Raw genomic sequence first — 12,923 nt, 5'->3', positions numbered from 1 at the left:
AACTCGAAATATTGTACACAAGGGCCCTTTAGTCTAGTTTTTGCACTGCCCCTTCCGGATCGAGCACCCCCTACGTGGGAGTGTTTACTATTCATACCCATGGCTCACTTCACTGTGGTTTTTGGGTTTTACTATCACTGGCTTGACCCATTAATTAATTTATATTTAAATAGAATAAATCTCTTAATGTTCTGGACCTACCTATCTTGCTCAGATGCACGTATTCTGCTATTTTGTCTGATTCCTTTATCCTCCTGCAATAAAACAAACAGAAATAAATTAACTTCTACCTCAAAACAAGATTTATAACTATTCATATTTGTTTAGTGGTCATAATTGACCATTTTAATTATTCTAATTAATTATTATTTTCATCTAAGGCTTTTCATCTCAACAAAAAACCTTAGATGAAAAGAATAATTAATTGGAATTTATAACTATTCTGTGACATATTTAAGATTTTTATGCCACCATTGTATTTTGTTAAATGTGTTATTGTGCTATTGATGTTTTTTAAGTCTTACAATTTTTTCATTGATAACGATTGCACATTTGAAAAAGTCATAGTTGATGGATTATTTATTTAAAAGTGTTTTGATGGAAATTGAATATTACCCTGGTATACGTTCTTTCTTAATCTAATTAATTTTTTTCTTCCTGAACAGATATAATAAAAGACAAACAAGTGTTAAATAAACAAAAGTCTAACCTTAAAGTACTTTACAACTTCCAATTAATTAATATTTATGAAAGGTATTGGTTGAGATAAAAAAGTCAGTGTCACGAGCGGGATTCGAACCCACGATCTTCGGCTAGATACGCCGCTGCTCTACCTCTTGAGCTATCGTGACTTCGATCCGCTCGGACACCAACTTCCCATCTCAACCTCACCTCTCGAATTTCCGCTCCTTTTTGCCATTTGGAAGTTGGTGTCCGAGCGGATCGAAGTCACAATAGCTCAAGTGGTAGAGGAGCGGCGTATTTAGCCGAAGGCCGTAGGTCCGAATCCCGCTCGTGACACTGACTTTTTTTATCTCAACCAATACCTTTCATAAATATTAATTAATTGAAAAATGTTACTTGGTCAATCGGACCACGAACTGTAATAGAGTTAGAATAGACTTTACAACGTTGATTAACAGACACCTGATTGTGCTATTAGTACTGAAATAGCACACTTGTGTTACTAACCCTCTCGTCTTTAAAACAGTTTGCAAATATTTTTGTGTGGTGTTTAGTGACAGTTAGTCGATAATTATTCGGAAATCGTTTTCATTTTCTTTATCGTGCCAACGTTTCGATCTTTATTGAGATCATCTTCGGGGCCTGGGATTTATAAACGTAGTTTAAATTATACAAATACATTTAGGATGTAAAAAAATGAATTTATACAATGCTAGAAATTTTAGACTTTATCAAAGTATTTGTACTCACTCAAAAAGTTTGTTTTCTGTGTATATGTGTTATTATTGTGTGTCGTGCTCAGAGTGCCACTGAGATATTGATATTTTATATTTATTATATACGTTGGATTTTGAAGGGGTTGGAAGGAATATTTTCGAATATTATTTTACCCTATTATTTCAAAAGGCAATGGTTGAGAAGCTCTGAGCTTGATAATCTCTGAATATATTTGTTTGTTTAACCTGTCAGATAAGTTTCCAAATTTCTATAGTTTGGTATAGTTAGTAGTCCTTTGCTTGACCAGGTATTAATCGCGTTATTAGTAAAAGTAAAAGAAATTTTCACCCAATATTAAAAAGTCCATATTGTAACGATTAAAATGAGAATGTTAAAATCTACTATCATGTATCATTTGAAAAAAATGTTGAAAGTAGCTAAAAATATGGAAGATTTCTTTGGGTCAAGCAGCTAAACATCGTCCCACTATCAAATGAAAATTGATTTCAATCGATACATTAGATAATCTAATTTCTATAAATGCAAAAATATCATGAGACAATATGCCCTAGATTTGTAATAAATTTAAATTATATTTATCAAAGCGTGAGATGTTGATAAAATCGCAGTAAAAAAAATAATTGAAAAATAGCCACAAACCTACAAGATTAAATCGTATTGTCATCTTATCAACAGAAAATCTTCACATAATATTTAATTACTATTTGTCCCACACTCCTATAAGCAGTAGTGGATCTTGCGAAAAAAAATATGGAAAGTGCCTAAAATCAGAAGTTTCAAAGAAAGCTCATGGAACATCCAAAATTGTATTACTACTAAAAGAAATCTTCATATAATTGTTAATCCATCTTTAAAAGTTTGAACTACACTTAGTGTTGTAATAAAACGTTACATGCAAGATGATGAAACGTACTATATGCATTATTTGGGACAAAATAAAATTTTGCAAAAAGCTAAACACATTGATTTACTCGAATTGACCTGCTACAAATTGTTTTCTTATTAAAAGAATATTTTCACATAATAAGAACAAATTTTTGAGCTTATTTCTTTTAATTCAAAAACAATACAAAATTCTAAGAATTTGATGAATTAATCATGGATTATTCTCAATTATGTCCCCTGTCAGTTTCTAGTGTGGAATATTTGCTTTACCCGGTCAATGGTCAAAACAAGTCAATCAAATGGATAAAACATGCCATCATGATCAAATTAATTTGCTAAGATTGGTTAGTGTATATTCGCAATACAAATTTAATAGTTTGGCAGTAAAGAAAATTGCATTTATTCGCTAAAATATCTAGAAAAATCTTCCGACAGTGGCACCCCTTCTTGAGTTGCCTATTGAAACGCCTCTCCCCCGTACAATCTGTCTAAACCTCTTAAAATATAAATAAAAAGCAAGTTGCGCGTAAAGGATGATTGGTGACAGTTTGTTGTGAGACGGTAGTTGTTTGTCGGCGGACCGGAAGGAAACCCAGGCTGACGTATGTAGTGGCAAAACTGACTGATCAAGCGGAACTGCCAGCCAGCTCCTACATCGGCCGGGGGCGAGAAATATATATAAAAGTTGGCCGGGTCGGAGTGGTCCGAAACTTGCAACAATAGGCCAGATAGAGCGGTGAAGAGGCCCCAGAAAGGGTTCTGACAGGAGCATTGAGCCACTTTAGATAGAAGCCTTTTTCACGGTGCGTCAAAACAACCCGCTCCCCGGGATAAAACCGCTTCCGGCACGCTTGCAAGAGACACGTCAACGCTTTGTGAGAAAAAGAAAAGAAACAACTTACTAAGCTTGAAGATAACTTGGATAAAAGTGGATGTTAGGTGGTCGGCTATCTTCAGAAAAGCAATCCGTCTAAATTAATAAACAATGGATTTTCATATTAGTCGTATTTTTATAACTAATTATCTGTCATGTCATATATACATCATCATATTCAGCACAGAAAGATATTTATTAAGTATTAACGGCGAAAGAAACCTACACTTTGGAAAGACAAAGAAGGAATGTTGGCTTAGCCTATACATCAATTACAATATTACATTATTTTTGCGATCTGACTATAAATTTCAAAATTTTAATCAAATGTTTTTTATTTTAACTTTTTATATTCAGTAAGTTTCAGTTTCATAGTTCTGATATGGGCGATATATTTTTAAAAACCTAGGTAAAGTAACTGAATGTTTTCTTTCCATTTTATTCACCTATCCACTAAAAAAGTTAAAATTAATAGTTACCAATTATTATTATTATTTTTACTCGGATCACTCAGAGAGAAATTTTTTTCAATATAAATACATAAAAACGGCCTAAGAAATTTACACTTCGGAAAATCAAAGAACTGCTGCTTTATCCTTTACGTCAATTACAATTTTACAGTATTATTGCTATCTGGCTATAAATTTCAAAATTTTAACCAAATATTTAATATTTTATAACTTTTTATATTTAATAAATATTGTTTCATAGTTCTGATATTGGCGATATATTTTTAAAAATCTCTACGAAATAACTGAGTCTTTCTTTTTATTTTATTCACAACCAATAAAAACGTTAAAGCTAAATGGTTACCAATTATTATTATTGTTTCATCAGATCACTCACAGTGAAATTTTTTCAGTTTAAAGTCGTAAAAACGGCGCACAAATACTACACTTCGGAAAGCCACGAAAGAAATGCTGGTTTGGTCTATACTTCAATTACAATTTTACATTATTATTGCTACATGGCCATAAATGTCAAAATTAACGTTTTTTTAAACTTTTTATATTTAGTAAATATAGTTTTACAGCCCTGATATTAGCAATATATTTCTAAAAAAAAGGAACTGATTTGTTTATTTTTATTCTATTGAACTATGTAAATATATGTATCTACACATATAATTCTGCAAATCTCCCTCCCTCTCGCTCTGTCTCTCTTTTTCATTTTTTCTTCTACTCGCTCTCATTCTTTTTCTTTATCTTTCCCTCCCTTACTTTTATTATCTCTCTTTCTTTCTCTTAGGTCCCTCCCTGCTCTTTATATCTTTGTTTGTCTGTTTATTCTCTTCTGTTTCTTTCTTTGTCTCTCTCTCCTCTCTCTCTCTTTCTATCTCTCTCTGTAATTTTATCCTTATCTCTCTCCTTACTCTAACTCTCTTCCTCTCTTTCTTTCTTTCTCTCCTTTCTATCATTCTCTCTCTCTCTCTCTCTCTCTCTCTCTCTCTCTCTCTCTCTTCCTCTTTCTCTGGCAAGTGGCAACTTTAAAATTATTTGTGCAAATTATATAGGAATTACTCTGCCTGTTTTTTCAATTAACAATACGAACTTTTTCAATTTTTTTTTCTTAACAGGCAACATATTAAAATTCAAAAACTAACGTGCATAAAGCTAAGTTAAATAAAGTTTAATTTGCAATTTAAATTATGATTTTAAGGGGTAGCGAACGTTGCTCTGGTAAAAAGGTAGTTCTAAATTTTTTTACAACTTCCCATTTACAAGATAGATTTAAATTTTGGTTAGTATTTTTTTAAAGCAAAGTATGCCTTTTCTGGTTAAGCATTCAACTTGAATTTATTAACTTATTTCTATCATTAATTAATGTAATTTCGGCTGTTTAATGACAAGTAACTAATTGTTTATTTTTTGATATTTCTTCTAGTATATTACGAAATCTTATCTAGGATTGTTAAAAAATAGTCGTTAGTTTCGGGGCAAAAATTTCAAGTTGTGACATAATTTTAAAACCTTTTATACAAAGCGAAAAAAATATACTGCTCTTGTTTATTTTAAATTGATGCCTATTATACGATTATTTGTTTATTGTGCATTAAGAAATGAAAAAAAATTGTTTTAATATGATCAAGGGTTCTGGCAAAAAACAACTTTTTAGAAGCAGCGATTTTCTGATCAACCCGGATTGGTCCCGACCCGCTCAATTTACGGAATAAAAACGTTACCTACCGATCCTTCTTGCGGTTAAGATTTGATAGAAAATGTTTTAGTTGTGAAGGTAGTTTAGGGAAGGTACATAGAACGTACAAAAAGACGAGAGCTTTCTAACAGCATAAGAAATGGCGATTTGAAAGTTCGTGAAGGCAAGATACTTCAAAACCTTTCATTCGCAACTTTCAAAGATTTTTTGAAGCACTTTTCAAGCTCAGAATCTCATGAGACTAGGTTCATTCTTTGATAAATAGGTTATAGTTTTATAAATTTATTTGCTGTGTTTCGCATCTTATTGATAATTCAAAACAAAATTGTTCACTTTCTATTGATTTTTAGGAAATCTGGTGTTGAATTTCAGAGTTTTGTATTTATTGCATGCATAAAAATTAACGAAATTACGTTTTAATCATCATACATATAGATTTCTTGAAAAGGAAATGTACGTTCTTCTCATGGCCGAGAGGGTTATAATTGGCCGCTGTCAGACAAATGCCTAATAATTTCTACGTGGCAGGAAACAAAGGTGCGTTTTAAATCGTAATGCCCATTTCTTACGACCCGATAAATAACTTGTACAATGGTTACACTTTATTCAATATCCGTGATGGCTGTTCGGAGATATGAGGGAGACCTGGAACAAAGGCCAAGGGCCGACAATGGGCGGCTTGATAACTCCCTAGACCTTTCATTGTCCGCAGAACGTCCTCAGGGGAAAAACATCTGATATTAATTGTGTCCAGTCCGATGGACGTGTGAGCAAAAGGATCACCTATTGTTTAAAAGCGACAATGTACGTACTTCTTTAACTGTAAATAATGTGCCAATTTGTTCGACCTCGAGACTCAGAGGCACGACTCTTCTTTGAAAGATAAAGTGAAAAAAACACAATAAATGAAAATTGATCACAAAGGAACATGACCTATACTTTAGACATGCTTTTCTTACTTTGGAAAACAAACAGACTATACTTGTAGACAAATCTAGATTTGTAGAAATAATTCAATCTTTTAGCAGACAAAAATTAAATGGTAGCTGGTTTGCCTTTCCTGACTGATGATGTTGTCTGTCAGACTATCTATAAAATCTGTTGAATTGAAATTGGTTGGTCTGTGTGTCGTCAGTAGAGTCCTTTTTATATACTTTTGAATTAAAAGATAAATAATATAATCTGACCCGAAACGAAAAATTAGACAAGTCATAGAAAACATCAAATTTAATGGAAATTATGAATGAGGGACTGAGTGTGGAGTTCAATCCAGTTTAAAAAGATGGTTCCTACTTACATTAAGTTTTTTAACTGCATATTGGTCATCTGAGAATAAAAAATCACTATTTTTTATGGCTGTTTGAACTCTAGTTTTTAATTTTAAGGTGGGATCTTTTTGTATTTCTTTACATTCGTTATTGTTAAGAAATTCCTCAACTTTATAAATGTAATTTTGACGTTCAAGGATAACTATACTATTTCCTTTATCGGCTTTTAAAATAACGTTGTTGTTACTTTTTAACTTTTTATCAGTAGACCTAATTGTACGTGGGGTATTTAATTTTTTTAGGTTTAGATTTACCAAGTTTTCTTTAATTATTTCAGCACATTTGTATTTTAACCTTTTACCTTAATGTGAGTAGGAACCATCTTTTTAAAAAGGATTCAAATTTAATGTTTTACTAACATCATAAGACACCTGTCCTTTTTTTCTTTGCGTTGCTCCGTTTTTGTGATCTCCTAGATCGTCTCCGGACATATTGATTTCTGATAATTTTGAGTCAGACAGTTTTGCCATCATCAGTGGTTATCTATTTTATTTCAACCGCGTAATTTTTAGTATTTTTTTGTTGGTGATAATAAAACAACTTGACACTTTTTCCTTGTAAAAACTTTCTGTACTTGATCGTCTACTACCGATCGTCGATTATCCGCCTGTCCTGGCTGTGTTTCCTTCCCAAGAATAAACCGAAATACGACTGATAAAAAAACGGTTAGGCAGACATTAATAATCACGCTAAATTTGTACAAAAAGTAACATTTTTGTTAAAACGTTAGAGTAAAAGTTATAAACATATATGTAGATTATTTTTTATTTTCCCTACTTTTTGTTCAAGCAAACGGAAGAAATGTTCCTATTTAATACAAACAATAATTTGTCGTTCAACACTGGTACGCAAATTTTGGCTGATTTTGTGTCAGACGCGTTTCGCCATGTGAGTGTTATTTGTCAGTCATGTCCTTTATATATGTTTATTTGCAAGTGAAAATAATAAACAACTAAAAGCTTTATCTAGCAAAAATTAGACAAGTTTTGATGTTTCCAGATTTGACTGTTCCCTCTCTCTGGAAAATCACTTTTGATTTGTTAAACTTGTAAATTATAGTTCTTCTCAAAGTGCTGAGAGTTTTTTTTAAATTGGTTTTATCACTTTGCGTGCCACAGATGTAAATGTGCGTCTGAAACTTTAGACGTTAGCTAGAATTTTCACGAGATTTGACCGTTTTCTCTCTCCGATTTTCATAATTTTTTCGATTATTTTGTGACCATTTTTTGTTTTAGTTATCTTTCTTCATGTCGTTTGTGGTGTATTAAAAATTTTAATTTTGTCGTGCCTTTGTGGATTTTTTGTTAAAACGAATTATTGATTTATTTTTAAAAAGGAACTATCTGGACAAAAGTTCACAATAAAAAATTTAATTGTGGAAGAAGCATTATGCTCCTTTTAAGTATTGACGACAAAAATTTAAACTCGACTGGTGAGAAGTCTATAAAGAGGAATACAAACAACTGATGAAGAAAATGCTCATTTTTCATCAACACCAGAAGGCTGAAGAAGAAGATCTTCCTTTATTATGAGATCCTGAAGACGTACAAGAAATTATCCTTCAGGCTGTAACTCGGCCGGATGAAGGGAAGAGTCCCTTGAACTACTTAATTTTTTAAATATATATATTTTTTACTGAGGAGTTCTTTTAAATTAGTAACAAAGCGACAAAAAATAATAAGGTACAATTGTTACACAATTGTTCCTTGGAAATGAAACAAGTGATGCCAGAATAACCACCTGGAACATGTTATCATGGACGAATAGAAATTATTTCTTGACTTATTTTTCCATATTGGAACTATACAGTTACCTCATTTGGATCTTGGAAGACCAATTAATTATTCAATTTTAAAGTTTTTCAAGAACATATGGCCAGAAACAGATTTTTGTTCTGAAATTTGCTTGTAGTTTTGAGCACTGTGATTTGTGATAAATTGAAGATAAGATGTGCTTTTGCAAAGCCCGTTTATCTATTCAAAAAAATTCGAGCTGCGGAGTAATGTCTAAGTCCGACCCTAAAAGAGTAAAAACTAGGGATGTTTATTCAACGAAAATATGGCAAAAAAAATTGTCGATTCCTTTGTTGCACGATGTTTTGTTGTTTGATGCATTTCGCTGTTGAAATATTATACCAGAGAGCTTGCGTTATTAGAAAATGCAGCCACGTTCAATCACTTATTGGGGCCTTTACCAGAGTACATAAGAAAAATTTAAAAAAGAAAAAAAGAAGCAACAAGCATTTAGCCGGCAATGGCTGAATAATTTTCAAAAGTACAAAGTGTGATGTTTCAAACAAAGAGCTTGTTTAAATACTGAGGGTAATTGTTAACGCAAATAAAGGGTAGTCCGCGGAGGGGGAGGCGAATTAAAACGTTTTTCTCTCCCTCTTTGCTGTGGCAAATACCTTGAGAAGATTGTGAAGGACGAGGTCAGGTATAAAAACAGAGGGTTCTCCTTTGTATTTAAATCAGGGGGTAGGTGTTACGGAGACTTAACCTTTTCTAGGGGGCGAAAAAGAGAAAAAAAGTCTGTAAGGGGCCGTTGGCGAGGGTGGCATCAAATATTTCATTTGGTCGGTTAAACAAGGGTCGGCAATCCTCTTTGCGAAAGTTGTCATTCGTTTTTTTATTACTGAAGAAGGAAGGGAAAACAACAGAGCTTAATCTGATTAGCAGTTAGGAGTGCGTGGAGTGTATCGAATTTCCTTCTGAGGTAAATCCGTAATGAGCACGGAGAAAGACAATCGGAGCTAATGAAGAAGAGTTGTTGTGGATTCAGCACAGCGTCTTTCCATTGTTATCCCGTAACCCCATCCCAACGGATCGGCTTACTTCTTAACACGGTTCTAAGGGAAACAATGGCCCAACGTCTCGTCGATAGTTCTTCCGTTCCGGAACCGTCACACGTGAGGAATCGATAATTTTTAGCCCGGGAACAGCCCGCGGGACGCGAAATTAATAACGAAACGGCCTTTCAAAAGGCCGGGGACAATTGGACTCGTTTCGCCCCGGAACAATCCATTTTCTCTCTATTGTTTTGAAATGTAAATATTTAGAAATTAATCGGGCCGGTTCATTATGCACGCCCGACTGCATTATGCCTCTGGGAAAATGAAGGGCGGCACCGGCCCCATAAAAAGAATATATGTAAACGGCCGAACGGTGAGATTAAATTGCCTCGTACTTCACATCGTAAAGAGGGGCCACTTAGTCATTTTTATTATTTTTATACAGAATGAGATTCCTCCCCGCGCACCAGGCCTAACCTGATGACAAGGGAAAAGTCGTTCCTAGATTCACTTTTTTTAATAAACATTTTTTCTTCTTTCTCACCGTTCCGTCGTTTTTACATCTTCAAGCGAATACGCAATCGATTCCCCATTCCAAGCATCTGGCAACGGTAAAATTGTCATGTTAAAATTTTTCAATATAAAAGAAGAAAAGTTTATGGAAATTTAGTAAATCAGTTGGTTATTCTTAACTAATAGTCTAGTAATTTCATAATGAAAAAAATACAAATCACTGATATGCAATAGTAGATCAGAAAGGCCAGGCTTGGGCCAACCTCCACCACACACCAGCACCACTTAACACAGCCTCCAACACATCTCCCAAAATCCCCCACCACTCCATGTAACATGGCATACACATATGACATATTAACTCCATGTAAATAACCCCCTGACTAACTGACTAACCCCCTGTCATATCCGTGACCCATACCTTACTTGGGACTTCACCTGGACAAACGACTGATATGGAATCCGCACTCAAGATTAAAACATCGAGCTAAACAAACGACACAACTATTATCATTACTAAGGGACATACGATCCAAAGTTACACTTAACTCCAAAAGGTTAAACTCATGTTCTCAAACCAACGTGGAGTTATGGTATCCATCTCTGACATTCAGGATGCACATAAGCCTTAGCCTTAGCGAGGCAAAGGGCAAAAAGCGTATGGAATCGAATAGAATCCCTGGCAGAGGTCAGTGACACCAATGACCGGTCCCTGGCATAGGTCCCTGAGCGTAGGGGACATAGAGGTAATGATAAAGTGGACAGCCAAAAAAGGTACCAATATGAATTCTCTAGTCCCTGAACCTTATTGTGGCATAACACTTTGCTACAAAAATTTAATGAGTCCAAAACCTGGTGGAAAAATACCTCAGGCATAAGACACGCGAAGAGGTTCGTAAAAGGACTATCCGCAAGACTTACAAAGTAACTACTGAACAGTAACAGCAACAGAACCAGGATTCTGATTCGACTGCTAACACTGCCGTCTAGGAAGGCACATGTACCAGATAGGTAGACAGGAAAACGTTTGCAGATGCAGAAAAAAAACGAACCCCAAGAACAAGTTGTTTTATTTTTATGAGTGTCTGCAGATTCATGCAACTAGAAGAGGGAAAGCCGCTGGCAGGATTTGGAGGTTGACTAACAACCTGAAGCTGGTTAGTAAGTCCTCTCTTTTATTCCTATCCTATCCAGCTCTGGGGGTCAACCTAGCATTCCAACTCGCAACGTAACCAAAGATTCCAATCAAAAGTCCTAAGAAAAAATACTAACCTTTATGTTTGTGTACCAAACCTCATCTGTCAACTAGACCTTATTATTCCCTTGGTTGCAAAAGTACCAAAAGCATATTATGAAAAATTCTGCCCTTTTTTATACATCCCAATGCTTTCGTCCGTCAGTTCAATTTCACCACCAACCGAGATAATCCTCGCCTATGTTGGCGACGAAGAAAATTGAGAAAGTGATGTTCTTATCTATAATATTTGTTCTACAGGGGCTCACTACTAATTGACTGTTTGGTCTTTAAGTAGTTTGTTTTGTCCTTGGCGTTTTTGACTAATGTAATTGCTGCATTGAATTATCAATGAAATAAATCGAAATCACGCCGTGTGGTCTGCGGAGTGATGAATTCGGTCGATTCCAATCACCCTGGTTTGCAAGTCAATGAAGTTTTAATGCAATACATTAATCAAAAGCCTGATTTTGATATATTGTACGTTGAATTTTGTCGCATTAACTTAGTACAAATGTATAAATAATTAATTCACTACTTTCGTGGTCCGCTTGACCAATTAAAAAAAATGGCAAAAGGAGGGAAACTCATAAGGTGGGGTTGAGATGGGGAGTTGATGTCCGAGTAGATCGAGGTCACGATAGCGCAGGTGGTAGAGCAGCGGCGTATCTAGCCGAAGGTCGTGGGTTCGAATCCCTCTCGTGCCATTAACTTTTTTCATCTCAACTAAAAACCTTAATTAATTGTCTTGTATAAATAATGATAAGATGGGAAGTTAGTGTCCGAGTGGATCGAGCTCACGATAGCTCAAGTGGTAGAGCAGCGGCGTATCTAGCCGACGATCGTGGGTTCGAATCACGCTCGTCACACTGACTTTTTTATCTCAACTAAAAACCTTAATTAATTGAAAGATATCAATTGGGTCAAGCGGGCCACGAAAACTAGTGAATGTATAAATAATGTTGGAAAACAAATCAATTGGTACATTTTTATTCCAATTAACGTAAAATGTTCAGGTAGTAAACAATCAAGAAAATGATTTTTTTGTTCAAAGACAAAATCAAGAGTAAACAAACCACAAAGCCAGTTTTGAAACACTAAGAAGAGAAACAACAGGTGATAAATATTATTACTTTCGAAAAATTCCCCTCGTTGTTGGATGGAAACTAAGTTTTCATGAAGTTCTCTGCCGTCTGTCTATGACGCAATTTAGGTTAACTTTGACCTATAAATTTCGCGGTTGGGACCCATGTCCCTAATTTATCCTTCAACATTTAAACTCTACGACTAAGGGTAGTTCAAATTTAATTTTTCTTAAAGTTAGAGAGTACAAATTTTTTTTTTGTAGTGATTATTTACAGTTTAATCAGACTTAATTATTAACGCCAACAGATGTTAATCAATACTGAAATTATAAATATTTTGATATTAAATTTCTTTAGGAAATATTTTTCTTTTCAACAGGCAAAATTCCATTTCTTGATAGGTAGTTAATGAATGATTGAAATCTAATAAACATTTGATCTTTGTCTTGTACTCACAGCATTAAAGAAATGTGTTTTAACGAATTTTTAAAAATTATTTTTCACATGAAGTAATCTGTTTTTCTGATGATTCGATGTGATTACAACTATCACCATAAAACTGAAAACGTTATTTTTTATAAGGGGGCGGTTTTTGGACGGCTTGCCGTGACGGTTAAAAGGTAAGTTTGATCGA

The 12,923-nt window shown here is 34.3% G+C and overlaps 1 protein-coding gene across 3 annotated transcripts in view; it reads right to left on the bottom strand.

Annotated features, from left to right (window-relative positions):
- Nucleotides 1–12,923, bottom strand: part of LOC106669907 — a 258,515-nt gene that overhangs the window by 47,174 nt on the left and 198,418 nt on the right. For all 3 annotated transcript variants that reach the window (XM_024227088.1, XM_014399759.2, XM_024227089.1), the window contains one exon: nt 202–254. In XM_024227088.1, coding sequence (XP_024082856.1) covers nt 202–254 — 53 coding nt within the window. The remainder of the gene's footprint in view (nt 1–201; nt 255–12,923) is intronic.

Source organism: Cimex lectularius, unplaced genomic scaffold (assembly GCF_000648675.2).
Source record: "Cimex lectularius strain Harlan isolate CLEC.00 unplaced genomic scaffold, Clec_2.1 scaffold146, whole genome shotgun sequence".
NCBI lineage: Eukaryota > Metazoa > Arthropoda > Insecta > Hemiptera > Cimicidae > Cimex > Cimex lectularius.
Note: the sequence above shows the minus strand (reverse complement) of the source record. Positions and strands in the feature narration are given on the sequence as shown.